The following is a 19,999-nucleotide window of genomic DNA, read 5'->3' as shown; positions in this document are numbered from 1 at the left end:
TTAGGTAACCCAGTAGTGAAGTTACTGGATCATATGGTAATTCTATTTTTAATTTTTTTGAGGGACCTCTCTAGTGTTTTCCACAGTGGCTGCACCAATTTACATTCCTACCACCAGGGCACAAGGGTTTCTTTTTCTCCACATCCTCACCAACACTTATTTCTTGCCTTTGATTTTAGCCATTCTGACAGGTGTGAAATGATAGCTGATTGTGGTTTTGATCTGCATTTCTTTTTCATCTTTTCATGTGTCAGCCATCTCTAAGTCTCCTTTGAAAAATATGTCTATTGAGGTTTTTGCCCATTTTTAGTTGAATCATTTTTTTTGGTTTTGAGTTGTATAAGTTCTTTATATATTTTGAGTATTAACCCCTTATCAGATATACCATTTGCAAATATCTTCTTCCATTCACAAGGTGGCTTTTTGGTTTTGTTGGTGGTTTCCTTCACCATACAAAAACTTCTTATTTTGGAGTAGTCCCAATAATTTATATTTACTTTTGTTTCCCTTGCCTGAGGACACATATCTAGAAAGATGTTGCTATTGCTGATGTCACACAGCTTACCGCCTATGTTTTCTTCAAGAAGTTTTATAGTTTCAGGTCTCACATTTAAGTCTTTAATCCAGTGTGTTTATTTTTGTGTATGGTGTAAGAAACTGGTCATTTCATTCTTTTGCATGTAGCTGTCTAGTTTTCTCAGTACTAAAGAGACTGTCTTTTCCCCAGGGTATAGTCTTGCCTCCTTTGTCCTAGATTAATTTTCCCTATGAGTTTATTTCTGGGCTCTCTAATCTGTTCTATGTGTCTATTTTTGTGCCAGTACCATACTATTTTGATGACTACAGCTTTGTAGTGTGTCTTGTAATCTGGTTTGTCTTTAATTTCTTTCATCAGCATTTTATAGGTTGCAGAGCACAGATCTTTCACCTCCTGTAAGTTTATTTCTAGGTATTTTATTCTTTTTGATGAAATTATAAATAGAATTGTTTTCTCTTTCTGCTACTTCATTATTAGTTTACAAAAAACAGTTGATTTCTGTATATTTTTGCATCCTGAAACTTAACTGAATTTGTATATTCTAATAGTTTTTTGATTGGGGTTTTAGGGTTTTCTCTGTATAGAATCACATAATCTGCAAATAGTGACAGTAACTTCTTCCTTACCAAGTTGGATGCCTTTTTTTTTTTCTTGTCTGATTGCTGGAGTTAGAGCTTCCAGTAATATGTTGAATAAAAGTGATGAGAGTGAACATCCTTGTCTTGTTTCTGATCTTAGAGGGAAAGTTATGAGTTTTTTACCATTGAATATGAGGTTAGCTGTGAGTTTGTCATATATGACCTTGTTGAGGTATGTTCTTTCTAAACCGATTTTTGGAGAGTTTTATCATGAATGGATGTTGAATTTTGTCACATCTTTTTCTGCATCTGCCAGTATGATCTATCTGTTAATGTAAGTGTTAAAGTCCCCTATTGTTATTGTATTACTCTTTCTTCCTTTATGGCTATTAATATATGCTTTGAGTGTTTAGGTGCTCCATTGTTGGGTGCATAGATATTTACAATTGTTACATCATCTTGTTCAATTGATTCCTTTATCATTATGCAATGCCCTTCTCTTTCTCTTGTAAGTCTTTAAGGTCTACTTTGTGTGATATAAATATTGTTACCTTGGGTTTTTTTTTCCCCCCACTTCCTTTTGCATGAAATATCTTTTCCATCCATTCACTTTCAGTCTAAGTGTATCCTTATATCTGAAGTGAGTGTCTTGCGGGCAACATATAGATGGGTTTTGTTTTTTTATCAATTCGGCCACCCTATGCCTTTTGATTGGAGCATTTAGAGTACTTACATTTAAGTTATTGTTTTCACTATGTATAATTGTTTTCTGGTTGTTTTTGTGGTTCTTCATTATTTCTTCCCTTGTTCTTTTTCCTTGTGATTATAACTTTCTGTAGTCTTATGCTTGGCTTTCTTTCTCTTCTGTGTATCTATTATAAGTTTTGGGTTTGTGTTTACCATGAGGTTTATATATGACATTTTAAGTATACATCAGTCTATATTAAGTTGATGGTCATTTAAATTCGAACACATTCTAAAAGAACTTTTTTAATCTTCCTCCATGTTTTATGTATGTTTATAATTTTCTTCTAATTAAGGCCTTTTCTCTTCCACTTTAAGAAGTCCCTTTAACATTTCTTGTAAGGCTGGTTTAGTGGTGATGAACTCCTTTAGCTTTTGTTGCCTAGGAAACTCTATCTCTCCTTCAATTCTAAATAAAAACCTTGCTGGGTAGAGTTGCAGGTTTTTTCCTTTCAGCACTTTTTTTGTCATTTATTTTTATGTTTTTAATTTAATTTTTTTAATGTAAAGTTTGATGATTCATTAGTTGCATATAACACCCAGTGCACCATGCAATACGTGCCCTCCTTACTACCCATCACCAGCCTATCCCATTCCCCCACCCCCTCCCCTCTGAAGCCCTCAGTTTGTTTCTCAGAGTCCATAGTCTCTCATGCTTTCAGCACTTTGAATATATCTTGCCACTCTCTTCTGGGCTGGAAAGTTTCTGCTGAAAAATCAGCTAATAGCCTTATGGGGTTTCCCTTGTCTGTAACTTTTTGCTTCTCTCTGGCTGCCTTTAAAATTCTCTTTAACATTTGACACTTTAATTATTCTGTGTAATGGTGTGGCCCTCCTTGGGTTCATCTTGCTTGGAACTGTCTGTGCTTCCTGAACCTGGATGTTACTTCCCTCCCCAGCTTAGGGAAATTTTCAGCTATTATTTCTTCAAATATGTTTTCTACTCCTTTCTATTCCTTTCTCTTCTCCTTAATGCAAATGTTCACTTGCTTAATGTTGTCCAAGAGATTCCTTAACCAAACTTGTCTTTAAAAATCCTTTTTTCTTCTTGCTGTTCAGCTTGGGTGCTTTCCATTTCTTTGTCTTCTAGATCACTGATCGGTTCTGCATTTGCTAACCTGTTGGTGCCATCTAGTTAATTTTTCATTTCAGTTATTACATTCTTCAACTCTGATTTGTTTTGTTTTTTTTTCCATCTCTTTGTTGAAGTTATTCCTGAGGTCTTCCACTTTTATCTCTAGTCCAATGAGCATCTTTATGATCATAACTTTAAACTCTTTACCAGGTATATTGCTTCTCTGTTTCATTTAGTCTTTTTCTGAGGTTTTGTCTTGTTCTTTGAAGCATATTCCTCTGTGTCCCCAGTTTGCTTGATTTTCCGTATTTGTAACTATGAATTAGAACAGCTACTTATCCTAAACTTGAGGGAATGGTCTTGTGTATGATCATCGCCTGTGTACACTGTTTGTGCCTGGTAACTTTGAGGGGCTGGCTAGAATTGTGGCTTGTGGGATCTGTGGGTCCTTGGGGGCTCCATGCAGGGACCGCCCTGGTGGGATGGCCACAGCTGAAGTGCATCTGGGTCAGGTCATTCCTGGGGCTGTCCACATAGATATTACTCTGGTAGGACAGCTAAAGCTAAAGTGGGGGTAAGCAGAGGGTCCCAGGGCTCTGCACACTGAGAAGCTCCTACAGAATAGCTGAAGTGGGTGAAAGCCAGTGTGTCCCATGGCTCTCCATCCAGATAGTGCCCTGGTAGGGTGGCTGGAGCTGCAGTGGAGCACAAGTTTGGGAGGTCCTGGTGCACTCCACACAAGTGGCACCCCAGCAGGACAGCTGTTGAAGCGGGTGCCAGCGAGGGTGCCTCAGGTTCATACAGTGGGTGCCCTGGCAGAAGTACTGAAGCTGAGGTGGGTGTAGGCCAGGGTGTCCCAAGGTGCTTACTGCAAAGGGTGCCTTGGCAAGTTAGCTGGAGCCAAAGCAGGTGTGAACCAGGTGTGAACCAGGTCTGCTGTAGGTGCCCTAGCAAGCCATCTGAAGCCAATGTGGTGTGGGCCTGCCGTGTTTCAGGGTGCTTTGCATGAATGTGACTTTGATACAATGGCTGGAGGTGTAGTGGGTGCCTACCAGGAGTGTCCCAGTGTGTGGCATATTGGGGCCACTTTGGTGGGATGGTTGGGACTCATGTGGACTAGGGGCCCAGGGCTCACTGGGGCACTATACCAGCTTGGGTGCCTAGACCCTGCTCCTAGTCACACTATCTAGGTGGAGGGGGAGCAGAAACTGTGACACTCAAGAGCCTGTCCAATCTGGAGAGCTTTCTAGGAGCTTCCCCACCATTTGGTGGAGTTCTAGGGCTAGATTTTTTTTTTATATCATAGTTGCCCTTTTAAACCATGGCTTATTTTCTTGCCCCAAGGCAGACGAATCTCTTCCTAGACCCTCAGTACTATCCCTCCCCGTTGTAGTTCACCATGTCAGAGGTGGGGGTTCCCTTCATTCCTGTGTCTGCCTCTCTCTTGCTGTTCTCTATGTAGTTTCTTTATCTTTTGTTATGCAGAAGCTGTTCAGTCATCCCTCAGTTCTTCAGGAGGAACTATTCTATTAATATTTGTAGATTTGGTGTGGCCATGGAGGAGGTGAGTTCAGGGTCTTCCTACATCACCACTGTGGAATGGAATCTCAGTTTTCCTTATCAGCTGCTCTATAATGACCTTAGCTGGGGTATCTGGGGTAAGTCCTATCTGCTCCACGTGTTTTCATCCTCTATTAGGCTAGCCTGGGTGTGTTCTTATGTGACGGCAAAAGGCAAGAGCTAGAGTGGAATCTTATAAGGGTTTTTGCAATTGCCTGCTTTATGTCATTCCGTTGACCAAATCAGTTCATGTGATAGAACCCAATAGGGAAAGATAAAGTATTTGGATCATTCATGAAATCATTCTACCTTATTCTAAAGCAGGGAAACTTTTCTATACATGTAAAAAAATTACGAGTACATATTCATCATCTTGAGATGGGCAGTCAAAATCAATTTGTAAGTGTTCAAAAAGGTCTTGAGGAAAGAGTGAACCATATCTTATCTAGGTTATGTTAATTATAAGACATGACTCTACTTCTCCCTTGACCAATTTTGAAAAATTTTCCACGCCTCTATTTAATGTGGAAACTATTTTATTCATTCCATAATAGGAATAGTCATGGAGTAATTTGGCCAGGGTCCACTGGATGGATGATGGCACTTCAGGACAGCCATCATCAAATTGCCAGAATCCATCTCTAGGAATAGAGCATCCTTTGCCAATATTACTTTTCAGTAGGCTGAGCTGAGAAATGTGAGTTAATTACAACTTGTCTAAGTTGAATCATTTTTCTTTGTAGATTTGGTGGTGATAAATATAAATTTAGCAACACTTAATATTGGCTAGGGTGTTAAAAAGCCACAAACTTCATTTAGCATGCAAGTCAAAGCAAAGATACTACTCTTGGCTTCTAGAGTGTTCTCTAGACCATTAAGGTGTTTTGTTTTGTTTCAGTTCTTTTTTTTTTTTAATATGTTGATATATTAGTCACCAGAGACTGTGGACTCTGTTTTGTTTCAGTTCTTAACACTTATCTCCTTGGGATATTGACAAAGTTCTACTAAGCCATGATCTTTTTACCATTTTTAATAAACATATAGAAGAAGTGATAAATCATCAGTTTTCATAAAATTCATGAATCATAAACCACCCCCAAAATCATATCTACTATCCATATAAATATTTACCTTCATCTTTTGCCAGAGTGTAGGCTCATGTCTGAGCTATTAGTTCAGCTACCTGGGCAGACTGAGAATTAGGCAATGGAGCTGTGTTGGTGCTTGCATTTTCAATGATAACAACATATCCTGCACAGAGTATGCCTTTGTTGTTTTTAAGATGAAAGCCATCTACAAACTAATTTAAATTACATTTGGCTGAAGTGTGCAAGATACAGACATGGGCATGATTAATTCCTGAGAGAATGCTAAGTGGTCATGTGGTTCCCCATCACTCTTAAGAGGAAATAAGTTTGCAGGATTAGATTTTGAACAACAATGGATAGTAATGTGTAGAGCAAACAGTAGGATTTCATATGCGGTAAATTTGCTAATATAAATGTCAAGTGTTGCCTCGAAGTAGGAAGATGGGACATTTGTGGGAATGAAGAAGCAAGCACCCTGGTGGAAGTGTCAGCAAGTGTGGCCAGTGCTGCCACCACATGCAAGCAAAGAGAATGTAAGTTCATCTCCAAATCAAGGAATGTGCTAAGATGGACAATTGCTTCTGGTGTAAACTATTCTGTTTAGTTAATATTTTGTGAACACACAGAAGCGGTTGACATATTTAGGACGAAGTTGGAGGTTGTTGCGAAAAGGCTTTCAAAGAGCGGACAGCATTTTTAACTTTCACATTCCAAGAAAGAGTTTCAGGAATTGTAAATTTAAGGCTATTGGGGAAAAGGATTTCTACATTACCTACAGTCCTAAAAATCTTCTTAGTCATCTTTTGGTTTTTGACCTTCGTACAATTGCATATTCTTTATTCTGATTGTGGACAAAAACTGTCCATCTGGTCCCCAAAAATGTAGTTTCTTGGCAGAGCCGAACTTTCTTTTAGATGCTTTTTGTCTGTATTCAGCTAGTTTAAGAGGTGTTTGTAGTCTTCAGGTAGGCTATTTAGATCAGAAAGCACAGAAGTAAGTTACCTTTGTATTGAGTCAAGGATGGACTCTTGGAGAAAATTCAAATCCTTGAAATCATTTTTCTAGACATATAGAGAAATAGGTGATTTTTTAAATCCCTGGAACTTAAACATCCAGATATATTTTTTTCATAAAAAAGCAAATACTGACTATCCTTAAGTGTGGGTATACCAAAGAAGGCTGCACATATATTAACCACTGTGAAATGTTTACTTATTGAGAGAATGAAGGGCAGGACAGTATTCTAATGGTTGTGTGATATTTCATTAGTGTTATAATCAACCTTGAATTTTGGATATTTAGGTGTCATCAATATTAATAATGCAGCATCAGAGGCACAAAGGCTCAAAAGCATAAAGCCTTTTCTGGATAGATTCCTAGGAATAAAATTACCTGGTTATGGAGTATGAGTATTTTTAGGGTTCTCAGTATATATTGTCAAATCCAAGGGACTATGTTAACAATAAATCAAAAGTTTTATTTTCATGCTATCTTGGAGAGTGTTGGATTTTCTCGTTTGAAAAGGAAAGGGCTAATTTCATGGGTGAAAATGGTATTTTATTGTCGCTTAGACTTCTGTGTTGGTGAGGCCCATTTATCTATAGGTTGAGGGAGTACTATTTAAATTGTTATGAGTTACTAGTTTATACTATTATAACTAGTTTATAGATAATACTAGCCATAGTCCCCATTCACTCAATTTTACTGATTATTCTCTCCTGTTATTCGTTGTACTGTGGCATTTTTTAAATGGAAATTTCAGATTTTTATGAAGTCAAACCTAAATCTGTTGATCTTCCATTGATTCAACACTTTTTCTTTATCCAAAGAATTGATTAATGTTCACTAACTTCTTAGAGGTATTTGTGGGTTTTTTATATCTGATTCCTCAATCCATCTGGATTTTATTTTAGTGTAAAGGAGCTCATGAAATCTTGATGTATATGAGTCTATTTATCCTCCCATTCCAGCATTATGCAGACTCAGAGTGTTTATCTTTTTGACTTACTGTTTCCTCCTGACAATTTAACCAATCGATTATTTGGATATCTTTTCTTTTTCTCAATATGAAGGTAGTAAACACTGCTCAGGGTACTATACTCATCAATTTTTTAGCTTTTTTACAGTCATTTTGTTGTACAGAGACACATGCACGTGTGTGTGTGTGTGTGTCTCAAATGGATACATTTGTTGGAAATGTTGTATTAGTATGGTGATAGTAACTATTTTAGATCACTTTCTTTGAAAAGTTATGCATATATGCATATGTGTGTATATATATGTATATGCACATACACACATATGTATTCATTTTAAAAATGCAAAGATGATCGAAAAGAGTCTCCATATTGCCACTTAAAATGTAATATCATGTGCTTATCTTTTTCTATCATGCATATATAGACACACAATCATACTACACATTTTTGCACTATTTATTCATTTAAATAGTGCATAGGTAGACTGTAATATCCAGATTATTATCTTAAAAAACTATTTATTGGGGTGCCTGGGTGGCTCCGTTGGTTGAGCCTCTGATTCTTGATTTTGGCTCAGGTCATGATCTCAGGGTTGTGAGATGGAGCCCTGCATCAGGCTCCATGCTCAGCAGGGAGTCTGCCGAAGAATCTCTCTCCCTCTCCCCTTCCCCCTACTCTGGCTCTCTCTCGTTTTCTAAAGTAAATAAATCTTTTTTAAAAAATTTAAAAATATAAACAAAAATCTGTCTATTCAGAAAATCTAGATAAGAATCATATATTGTGAAATCATAATTTTCACAAATTTACTTTAGGCTAGTTACCTGTCTCTGGTAACAATGTGTATTTATAGTAGAGGTTAATCAGAGTAGCCAAGCACAACATTGTGGGCTATTTGAAAACCATCAGTGGATGCGATAGGACTTGGAATGTACATACTCTTCTCTTCCCTAAATCTCCCCTAAAAGGTGCCGAGTGAGGGACAAGTAAATAAAAGGTAAGGACCATTTTGGCTTACTCCTAAGGAATGGCTTATATTGGTGCCCTGTGGATTTATGTAAGATATGTGTCTATTTTTTCTAGGAAGTTGTGCGGTTCCTAGATACCAAACATCAAGACCACTATCAAGTCTACAATCTATGCAGTATGTACATGGCCAGATAGTTTGTTACTACTGGTAGAAAACAGATCACTGCATATAAGAAGATGATTCAGTCCTTCCATTTCATTTAATCATAAGTATTTGGTGGGTGATGGGAAGTGAGTTTAAAAATCTCCATCTTGCACTGGTTCTATTTTGTAGGAAAAAAAAGTCTCCATAGTATAAATGCCCTGTGAGGGAGGGAGGAGGCTTAAATTGAGGCAGAGCCATTTTGGGTAGAATCTTCTCTAGTGGTATTAGGTTTAGGAAAATACTTCTGTTTTTCCTGCCGGCTTATGTTTTGAAGACAGACAATTCAACAAATACATTTTCTAATTCACTAGGAGTGGGGTGTGAGGAGAGCAAAACCCAAATGAAAAAAATCCAAGTAGTCAATAAACAAGAGAAAATATGCTCAAACAGCAAAACCCTATAGATAAGAGATTATATCCCCACTTACTACTCTGTCTCGTCTTTTCCTCTTCCTGTATATTAAGCAGACATTTTCAGGGGGCAAGCCTTCTGGTTGGCCACATTTACTTCTGCTCTGCGGTGTCTGTCTGCCCTATGATAATATGATGAGTAGACTGCTAGAAAATTAAAAGTAAGGCCTGTTAAACCCAAAGAAGTTGGGTTTAGGTTACTCAAGATGGACAAACCACTACTATCTCTGTTTTTCAGACCCTTAATGCTATTAAAACAGCAAGAGCCACTCAGAAAGCTCCTTTTAAAGGTGGATAAGGAATTTATAATAAAGTATAACTTCTTCATAACTCTGTCATTTACTGTGTTTATTAGGTATAGATATATGACCTATGTATCATTTATTTTAGGTGAAGGAGCTTATGATCCTAAGTACTTCCATTGCAGAGTCCAGCGGATCATGATTGATGATCACAATGTCCCCACTCTAAGGTAAGTTTTATGCCAAGGTGGCTGTCAAAAGAAAGCTAAATATACTGGGCTTGATTTTTAGGATGAATTTTAATTCAACTAAAAATTTTTTATAATAATTATTTATTATGTTATGTTAGTCTCCATACAGTACATCCTTAGTTTTTGATGTAAAGTTCCATGATTCATTATTTGCATATAACACCCAGTGCACCATGCAATACGTGCCCTCCTTACTACCCATCACCAGCCTATCCCAGTCTAATTCAACTAAAAATTTTACATTTGAAATCAGTGAGATGGTGGCATTCACCAAGGAAGTAGATAAGTGGATGGCTCAAGATGACGAAAACATCGTAGCGATACACTGCAAGGGAGGCAAAGGTAAACCTATTTAATTTCTTTTTCTAAATAAATATTAATACATTAAAGTGCAAGAACAAGATACATACTGCTGTTAGTATTAATAGTTGTTAAAATGTGAGTGGGGTGGGTGCGCCTAGGTGGCGCAGTGGTTAAGCATCTGACTCCTGGTTTCAGCTCAGGGGGTGATCTCAGGGTCGTGAGATCAAGTTCCTCTCCAGGCTCTGCGCTCAGCGCACAGTCGGCTTAAGTTTGTCTCTTCCCCTGCCCCCCACCCTGCACGCGCTCACTCGCTCGCGCTCTCTCTCTCTCTCAAATAAATAAATTTTTTTGGATGTTAACTTCAAGCCTGAAGGAAGGAAAGGAAAGAGGACGGAGGGAGGGTGGAAGGTAAAGACTAAAAAAAAGGAAAGTAAATAGGAATAACAAAACTAAGGAAGGTTGAGCATATTTTTTGTTTATTGACTACTTGAGTTTCTTCATTTTTGATTTGCCAAAATATCTATGAAAATAAAAATATTTAATTTTAGAAACTGTCAGAGGACTTCTATTTAAGACTATTCTTAAACTTTGTGAGAACCTTTTACAGTTAAGGAGCCAACAGTGATGCTATTGCAAAACCCAATAATTATAGTGGAATTTTTGTAGTGTAGAGATACAAAGAAGTTGATTTTTGTGAGGTAAAATGAAAAAAATTTAAATTGAGTTAGATTTTCTCTCATTCAGCTTTAGGCTTTTAATAATCATCTAAGCATATTTCACCATTTTTGACCAAGAATTACATTTTTGGTGGGCTATAAAACAGTTTTTTATTGCATTCCAGGAAAACACAATACTTTAAAACTGCTTTATATAATTGAGTAGAATCAAGTTTTAGTCTTACCTGAAAACTAGTTTTAAGCCCATGAATTAGTAGGTAGGTTCTGCCTTTAGCCCTATAGGTTGAAATATTCTGGATGTGCAATTTGCAATACCATGCATAAATGAAGCCTATAGAAGTGGGGGAATGGGATAGGCTGGTGATGGGTAGTAAGGAGGGCATGTATTGCATGGTGCACTGGGTGTTATACGCAACGAACGAATCATCGAACCTTGCATCAGAAACCAGGGATGTACTGTATGGTGACTAACATAATGTAATAAAAAAATTAAAAAAAAAAAGTGGGACCGTAGGAATTGCCAGTTTTGGACTATCTTTTATTTACAAATATGGTCATTTCACAGGGCTCAACCTAAAATATTATAATCCAAGCAATTAACTTCAGTTTTCTTGTAATTAATGCTAATTCCCTGCTTGAAGGTTAACCTTCATTTCAAATTTCATTTTTAAATTTTTTCTGATGAAGGACTTTAATTATCCTGTGTCCCCATGTCTTGCATTGACTTTCCCTTAGGGTCGTTTGGCAGGCTGGTATTCAGCTGGTGTGCCCCAGAGTAGCCTCTTTTTTCAAGTTTTCATTCATATTGGTTTTGCTCCCCTCTTGCTGGTTGGTGCCTGCACATTACCAGTAGCATCATGACAGTCAAAATATTTTATTGTTGATTTACGAGACTACTTTAAATAAACTGGATGTTGATTTTTTAGTATAGTTGACATGCAATGTTAAAAGAAATGTTAAAAAATGTTAAGAAACAAACTGAGGGCTTCAGAGGGGAGGGGGGTGGGGGAATGGGATAGGCTGGTGATGGGTAGTAAGGAGGGCACGTATTGCATGGTGCACTGGGTGTTATACGCAACTAATGAATCATGGAACTTTACATCAGAAACCAGGGATGTACTGTATGGTGACTAACATATAATAAAAAAATATTATTAAAAAAATACTTTCTGTGTTCAATGTTATCTTTATCAAGTTTTCGACTAACCAAAAATGAGTTCTCTATTAAAAAAAAAAAAGAATGTTAAAAATGTTAAGAATGTTAAAATGAAAACACTAATTTGTGTTTTTATTATGTTATGTTAGTCACCATATAGTACATCCTTAGTTTTTGATGTAATGTTCCATGATTCATTATTTGCGTATAACACCCAGTGCACCATGCAATACGTGCCCTCCTTAATACCCATCACCGGTCTATCCCAGTCAAAAAGAAAACACTAATCTGTGATCTATGCACGCCTATGTTTATTGCAGTGTTATTTACAATAGCCAAGTTATAGAAGCAACCCAAATGTCCACCAATAGATGAATGGATGAAGGAGATGTGGGGTGTGTGTATATATACACACATGATGGAATATTACTCAGCCATAAAAAATGGATGCTGTTGTGTCTGTTAGTAGTTTGTATTACAACTGTCTCCTCCTACGTGTTGTCTTTTAACTTGATCTATTTTGTCATATAGAAGTATTTATAGTTTTGAATGGAGTGAAATTTATCAGTCTTTCCATGTGTGTATGTGTGTGTGGTTTGTGCTTTTTGCCTACATGCTGGGGTAGTGAAGGTATTATACTTTATAAAATATTAAAGCTTTACTTTTTACATTTAGGTTTTTAATTGGGATTTGAGGAGGGAGGGGTTTTTTTTCCATATGGATATGCAATTGTCCTAACACCATCTATCACATGCTCATTTTTTCCCCATTGATTTATAATCTCTTCTCAATCATGTACCAAGTTTTAAGAGAAGTTTGGGACTGTTTCTGAGTTCTTTATGCTACACTACTACATAATCTTGTTTCCTTCATCCTAGATTAATTGACCCTATAAGTGTGGATCTGGAATTGCAACCCTCTAGTCTTGTTGTTCTTTCTCAAGATTGCTTAGGCTGGGCTATTTGGAGGTCTTCCATGGTTCCACACAAATTTTAGCACTGATTTTTCTAGTTGTATGAAAAATGGTGTTCATATGTTGACAGGGATTACATTAAATCTTTGGGTAATACAGATATTTTAACAATAGTTGTTCTTCTAATCCATGAGTATGGAATATCTTTCCATTTGTTTGTGTCATCTTCAGTTTCTTTCATCAGTGTTTTATAGTTTTCATAGTACAGATTTTTCATCTCCTTGGTTAAATTTATTGCAAGGTATTGTATGATTTTTAGTACAATTGTAAATGGGACTGTTTTCTTAATTTCTCTTCTACTTCATTATTAGTGTATAGAAATGCAATGGATTTCTGTATATTGATATTGTATCCTGCAACCTTACTGAATTTACCAGTTCTAGTAGTTTTTTGGTGGAGTGTTTAGGGATATATATATACGTATATGTATATATGTATATATATATGTATATATATACGTATATATATATGCATATGTATATATATGTATATGTATATATATGTATACGTATATATATGTATATATGTGTATATGTATATGTGTGTGTATATATGTATATGTATGTATATGTATGTATATGTATATATATAATCATCTGCAAATAGACTTTTACTTCTTCCTTACCAATTTGGATGCCTTTTATTTCTTGTCTGCTGTGGACAGGACTTCCAGTACTATGTTGAGTAAGAGGGATAAGTAGACATCCTTGTCTTGTTCCTGCTCTTAGGGGGAAATCTCTTAGTTTTTCACCATTGAGTATGATGTTATCTGTGAGTTTTTCATATATGGCCTTTATTATATTGAGACGTACCCTCTAAACCTACTTTGTTGAGAGTTTTTATCATGTATGGTTGTTGTAACTTGGCAAATGCTTTTTTTTCCATCTGTTGAAATGATACGATTTTTATCTTTTATTGATGTCAGGTATCACATTAACTGATTTGTGAATATTGATCCACACTTGCATGCCAAGTATAAATCTCACTTGCTCATGGTGAATGATTTCTTTAATGTATTGTTGGATTTGGTTTCCTAATATTTTGTTCAGGATTTTTGCAACTATGTTCATTGAGATATTGGCCTGTGATTCTTTTTGTAGTGCCTTTATCTGGTTTTGGTATCAGGATAATATTGGTTGCATGATGCACTGGGTATTATACGCAAGTAATGAATCATGAAACTTTACATCAGACACTAGGGATGTACTGTATGGTGACTAACATAATATAATAAAAAATTATTATAAAAAATATTGGTTTCATAGAATAAATTTCCTTCCTCTTGTTATTTTTGGAATAGTTGGAGAAGAATAGGCATATACTCTTCTTTCAATATTTGGTAGAATTTGCTGGTGAAGCTATCTGGTCCTGGACTTTAGTTTGTTGGGGTTTTTTATTACTGACTCAATATCATTGCTGGTAATCACTCTGTTCACATATTCTATTTCTTCCTGATTCAGATTTCGGAACTTACGTGTTTCTAAGAATTTATGAATTTTATCTAAGTTGTCCAGTTTGTTCACATACAATTTTTCATAGTGTCCTCTTATAATCCTTTGCCTTTTTGTAGTGTTGGTTGTTATTTCTCCTCTTTCATTTGTGATTTTGTTTGAGTCCTCTATTTTTGTTTTTTGTTTTTGATGAGTCTGGCTAAAGGTTTATCAATTTTGTTGATTTTTTTCAAAGAACCAGCTCTTGGTTTCATTGGTCTGTTCTACTTTTCACTTTCTATTTTGTTAATTTCTGCTCTAATATTTATTATATCCTTCCTTTTACTGGTTTGGGATCTGTTCTTCTTCTTCTAGGTCCATTTCTAGGTCCTAACCATGTACGGTTAGGTGGTGCATTTGAGATTTTTCTCGCTTCTTAAGTAGGCCTCTATTGCTATACACTTGCCTCTTAGTACAGATTTTGCCATATCCCAAAGATGTTGGACCAGTGTGTTTTCATTTTTGTTTGTCCCCATGTATTTCTTGATTTCCTCTTTGATTTTTGGTTGACCTATTCATTGTTTAGTAGCATGTTAAATGTAACTCCCATGCTCTTTCCAGATTTCTTCTTGTAGTTGATTTCTAGTTTCATAATATGGTCAGAAAAGATGAATGCTATGACTTCAGTCTTTTAAAACTTATCGAGACTTGTTTTGTGACCTAACATGTGATCTATCCAGAGAATGTTCCATGTGCACTTGAAAAGAATGTGTATTTCACTGTTTTAGCATAAAATGTTCTAAATATCTGTTAGATCCATCTGGTCCAATGTGTCCAAAGCCATTCTTCCCTTGCTGATTATCTGTTTGGATGATCTGTCCATCAGTGTAAGTGGGGTGGTAAAGTCCCCTACTATTATTATATTACTGTTGATTACCTTCTTTGTTTGTTATTAGCTGCTTTATGTATTTGGGTGCTCCCATGTTGGATGCATGAATATTTACAATTGTTCTATCTTCGTGTTGGATTTTTGCTTTTATGATTATGTAGTGCTCTTCTTTGTCTCTTATAACAGTTTTTGTTTTAAAGTCTATTTTGTCCATTATCAGTATTGCTACCCCAGCTTTCTTTTCACTTCCATTTGCATAATAAGTGTTTTTCCAACCCTTCACTTTCTTTTTTCTTTTTTGTTTTGAGGAATAAATTTTATAATTGTACATAAAGTGCATAGTAATATACTTAGTAAGTTCTTCACATATTGTAGTTGTGTGTGTTTTTTAATCACTTATCCACCTGAATCTTCTTTCCATAATATTTTTTCATATTCATGCAGAAAAATTTTAGTGACTTCTATATTTTTTCCATTTTTTTATTTAAATTCAATTAATTAGCATATGATATATTATTAGTTTCAGAGGTAGAGGTCAGTGATTCATCAGTCTTATATAATACCCAGTGCTCATTACATCATGTGCCCTCCTTAATACCCATCACCCAGTTACCCCATCCCCCCACCCCCCTCCCCTCCAGCAATCTTCAGCTTGTTTCCTATGATTTAGAGTCTCTTATGGTTTGTCTCCCTCTCTGGTTTAGTCTTGTTTTATTTTTTCCTCTCTTCTCCTATGATCCCCAGTTTTATTTCTTAAATTCCACATATGAGAGAGATCATGTAATAATTGTCTTTCTCTGATTGACTTATTTCACTCAGCATAATACCCTCTAGTTCCAGCCATGTCCTTGCAAATGGCAAGATTTCATTTTTTGATGGTTGCATAATATTCCAGTGTGTGTGTGTGTGTGTGTGTGTGTGTGTGATGCCACATCTTCTTTATCCATTCATAGTTTGGCTATTATGGACATTGCTGCTATAAACATTGGGGTGCAGGTGCTCCTTCAGGTCACTACATTTGTGTCTTTGGGGTAAATACCCAGTAGTGCAATTGCTGGGTTGTAGGGTAGCTCTATTTTCAACTTTTTGAGGAACCTCAATACTGTTTCCCAGAGTGGTTGTACCAGTGCATTCCCACCACCAGTGTAAGAGTGTTCCTCTTTCTCCACATCCTTGCCAACATCTGTCATTTCCTGACTTGTTCATTTTAGCCATTCTGACTGGTGTGAGGTGGTATCTCATTCTGATCTTGATTTGTATTTCCCTGATACAGAGGGATGTTGAGCATTTTTTCATGTGTTGGTTGACCATTTGTTGTCTTTGGAGAAGTGTCTGTTCATGTCTTCTACTCATTTCTTGATTGGATTTGTTGAGTTTGATAAGTTCTTTATAGATTTTGGTTACCAGCCCTTTATCTGATACGTCATTTGCAAGTATCTTCTCCCATTCTGTTGGTTTTCTTGGTTTTGTCAACTGTATCCTTTGCTGTGCAAAAGCTTTTTAAATTGATGAAGTCCCAATAATTCATTTTTGCCTTTGTTTCCCTTGCCTTTGGAAATGTGTCTGGCAAGAAGTTGCTGTGGCTGAGGTCGAAGAGGCTGCTGCCTGTGTTCTCTAGGATTTTGATTGATTCCTGTCTCACATTTAGGTCTTTCATCCATTTTGAGTCTATTTTTGTGTATGGTGTAAGGAAATGATCCAGTTTCATTCTCCTGCTTGTGGCTGTCCAATTTTCCCAACACCATTTGTCAAAGAGACTGTCTTCTTTCCATTGGATGTTCCTTCCTGCTTTCTCAAAGATTAGTTAACCATAGAGCTGAGGGTCCATTTCTGGGGTCTCTATTTTGTTCCATTGATCTATGTGTCTGTTTTGTGTCAGTACCATACTGTCTTGATGACTACAGCTTTGTAATAGATCTTGAAATCTGGAATTGTGATGGTTTGATTTTCTTTTTCAACATTCCTTTGGCTATTCAGGTTCTTTTCTGGTTCCATACACATTTTAGGATTATTTGTTCCAGCTCTGCGAAAAAACTTGATCGTATTTTGATAGGGATTGTGTTGAATGTGTAGATTGCTCTAGGTAGCATAGACATTTTAACGATATTTTTTCTTCCAATCCATTAGTATGGAATGTTTTTCCATTTCTTTCTGTCTTCCTCAATTTCTTTCATGAGTGTTCTATAATTTTCTGAGTACAGATCCCTTGCCTCTTTGGTGAGCTTTATTCCTAGGTATCTGATGGTTTGGGGGGTCATTGTAAATGGGATCAACTCCTCAATTTCTCTTTCTTCTATCTCATTGGTCTATAGAAATGCAACTGATTTCTGTGCGTTGATTTTATATCCTACCACATTGCTGAATTCTTGTATGAGTTCTAGCAATTTTGGGATAGAGTCTTTGGGTTTTCCACATAGAGTAGCATGTCATCTGCAAAGAGTGAGAGTTTGACTTCTTTGCCAATTCAGATGCCTTTTATTTCTTTTTGTTGTCTGATTGCTGAGGCTAGGACTTCTAGTACTATGTTGAACAGCAGTGGTGATAGTGGACATCCCTGCCGTGTTCCTGATCTTAGGGGTAAAGCTCTCAGTTTTTCCACATGGAGAATGACATTCACTGTGGGCTTTTTGTAGATGCCTTATTATATTGAGGTATTTTCCCTCTATCCCTAAACTGTGAAGAGTTTTAATCAAGAAAGGATGCTATGCTTTGTCAGATGCTTTTTCTGCATCTATTGAGAGGATCATAAGGTACTTGTCCTCTCTTTTATCAATGTAGTGTATCACACTGATTGATTTGCAGATGTTGAACCACCCTTGCAACCCGGGAATAAATCCCACTTGGTTGTGGTGAATAATCCTTTTAATGTCCTGTTGGGTCCTATTAGCTGGTATTTTGGTGAGAATTTTTGCATCCATGTTCATCAAGGATATTGGTCTATAATTCTCCCTTTTGGTGGGCTCTTGGTCTGGTTTGGGGATCAAGGCAGTAATGCTGGCCTCATAGAAAGAGTTTGGAAGTTTTCCTTCAATTTCTGTTTTTTGAAACAGCTTCAGAAGAATAGGTATCAATTCTTCTTTATTTTGTAGAATTCCCCTGGGGAGCCATCTGGCCCTGGGCTCTTGTTTGTTGGGAGATTTTTGATTACTAATTCAATTTCCTTGCTGGTTATGGGTCTGTTCAGCTTTTCTGTTTCTTCCTGGTTCAGTTTTGGTAGTTTGTGCATCTCTAGGGATGCATCCATTTCTTCCAGATTGCCTAATTTGTTGGCATATAGTTGCTCATAATATGTTCTTAAAGTTATTTGTATTTCTTCAGTGTTGATTGTAATTGCTCCTCTTTCATTCGTGATTTTATTTATTTGGGTTCTTTCTCTTTTCTTTTTGATAAGTCTGGTCAGGGGTTTAGCAATCTTACTAATTCTCGCAAAGAACTAGCTCCTAGTTTTGTTGATCTGTTGTAGTGTTCCTTTGGTTTCTATTTCATTGATTTCTACTCTAACCTTTATTATTTCCCTCTCCCATTGGGCTTAGGCTGTATTTGCTATTCTTTCTTCAGCTTCTTTAGGTGTAAAGTTAGGTTGTGTATTTGAGACCTTTCTTGTTTCTTGAGAAAGGCTTGTATTGCTATGTACTTCCCTCTTAGGACTGCCTTTGCTGCTTCCCAAAGGTTTTGAACAGTTGCGTTTTCATTTTAATTTGTTTCCATGAATTTCTTAAATTCTTCTTTAATTTTCTGGTTGACCCATTCATTCTTTAGTGGAATGCTCTTTAGCTTCCATGTATTTGAGTTCTTTCCAAATTTCCTCTTGTGATTGAGTTCCAGTTTCAAAGCACTGTGGTCCAAAAATAAGCAGGGAATGATCCCAATGTTTGGTACTGGTTGAGACCTGATTTGTGACCCAGTATGTGATCTATTCTGGAGAATGTTCCATGTGCACTCAAGAAGAATGTGTATTCTGTTACTTTAGGATGGAATGCTCTGAATATATCTGTGAAGTCCATCTGGTCCAGTGTGTCTTTCAAAGCCCTTGTTTCCTTTTTGATCTTCTGCTTAGATGATCTGTCCATTGTAGTGAGTGGGGTGTTAAAGTCCCCTAGTATTATTGTATTATTATGAATGTGTTTCTTTAAATTTTTTATTGATTATTGTTAGATCTTCTTGTTGTATAGACCCTTTAATTATGATATAGTGTCCCTCTTCATCTCTTATTATAGTCTTTGGTTTAAAATCTAATTTGTCTGATATAAAGATTGCCACCCCAGCTTTCTTTTGATGTCCATTAGCATGATAAATGCTTTTCCACCCCCTCATCCGGAGATGTCTTGAGGTCTAAAATGAGTCTCTTGCAGACAACATATGGATGGGTCTTGCTTTTTTAATCCAATCTGATACCCTATGTCTTTTGATTGGGGCATTTAGCCCATTTACATTCAGAATGACTGTTGAAAGATATGAATTTAGTGCCATTCTATTACCAGTAAAGTGACTGTTACTTTATATTTTCTCTTTTTCTTTCTGGTCTGTGTTACTTTTGGGCTCTCTCCTTGTTAAAGGATCCCTTTTAATATTGCTTGTAGGGCTGGTGTGATGATCACAAATTCTTTTAGTTTCTGTTTGTCCTGGAAGCTTTTTATCACTCCTTCTATTTTGAATGACATCCTAGCTGGATGAAGTATTCTTGGCTTCATATTTTTCTCACTTAGCACCCTGAATATATCAGACAGTCCTTTCTGGCCTGTCAGGTCTCTGTGGATAGGTCTTCTGCTGGAAACATTAGTTTCTGCCCTTGTAGTTTACAGCTCTCTTGTCTTAAGTTGCTTTCAGGATTTTCTCTTTGTCTCTGGGATTTGCAAGTTTCACTGTTATATGTTGGGGTGTTGACCTATTTTTATTGATTTTGAGGGGGTTTGTGCCTCATGGACTTGGATGCCT

General features: G+C 36.5%; 1 protein-coding gene across 1 annotated transcript in view; it reads left to right on the top strand.

The window, feature by feature from the left end:
• The window catches only part of LOC103677640 (phosphatidylinositol 3,4,5-trisphosphate 3-phosphatase TPTE2-like), a 149,853-nt gene that overhangs the window by 71,698 nt on the left and 58,156 nt on the right, over positions 1-19,999 (top strand). The window contains exons 10-12 of the mRNA XM_008706900.2: positions 8,643-8,703; positions 9,534-9,615; positions 9,890-9,978. Coding sequence (XP_008705122.2) covers positions 8,643-8,703; positions 9,534-9,615; positions 9,890-9,978 — 232 coding nt within the window. The remainder of the gene's footprint in view (positions 1-8,642; positions 8,704-9,533; positions 9,616-9,889; positions 9,979-19,999) is intronic.

The sequence above is a fragment of the Ursus maritimus genome, unplaced genomic scaffold (genome assembly GCF_017311325.1).
Source record: "Ursus maritimus isolate PB19 unplaced genomic scaffold, ASM1731132v1 scaffold_10, whole genome shotgun sequence".
Lineage (NCBI taxonomy): Eukaryota > Metazoa > Chordata > Mammalia > Carnivora > Ursidae > Ursus > Ursus maritimus.
The sequence above is the reverse complement of the archived record's forward strand: the minus strand, read 5'-3'. Positions and strand labels throughout refer to the sequence as shown.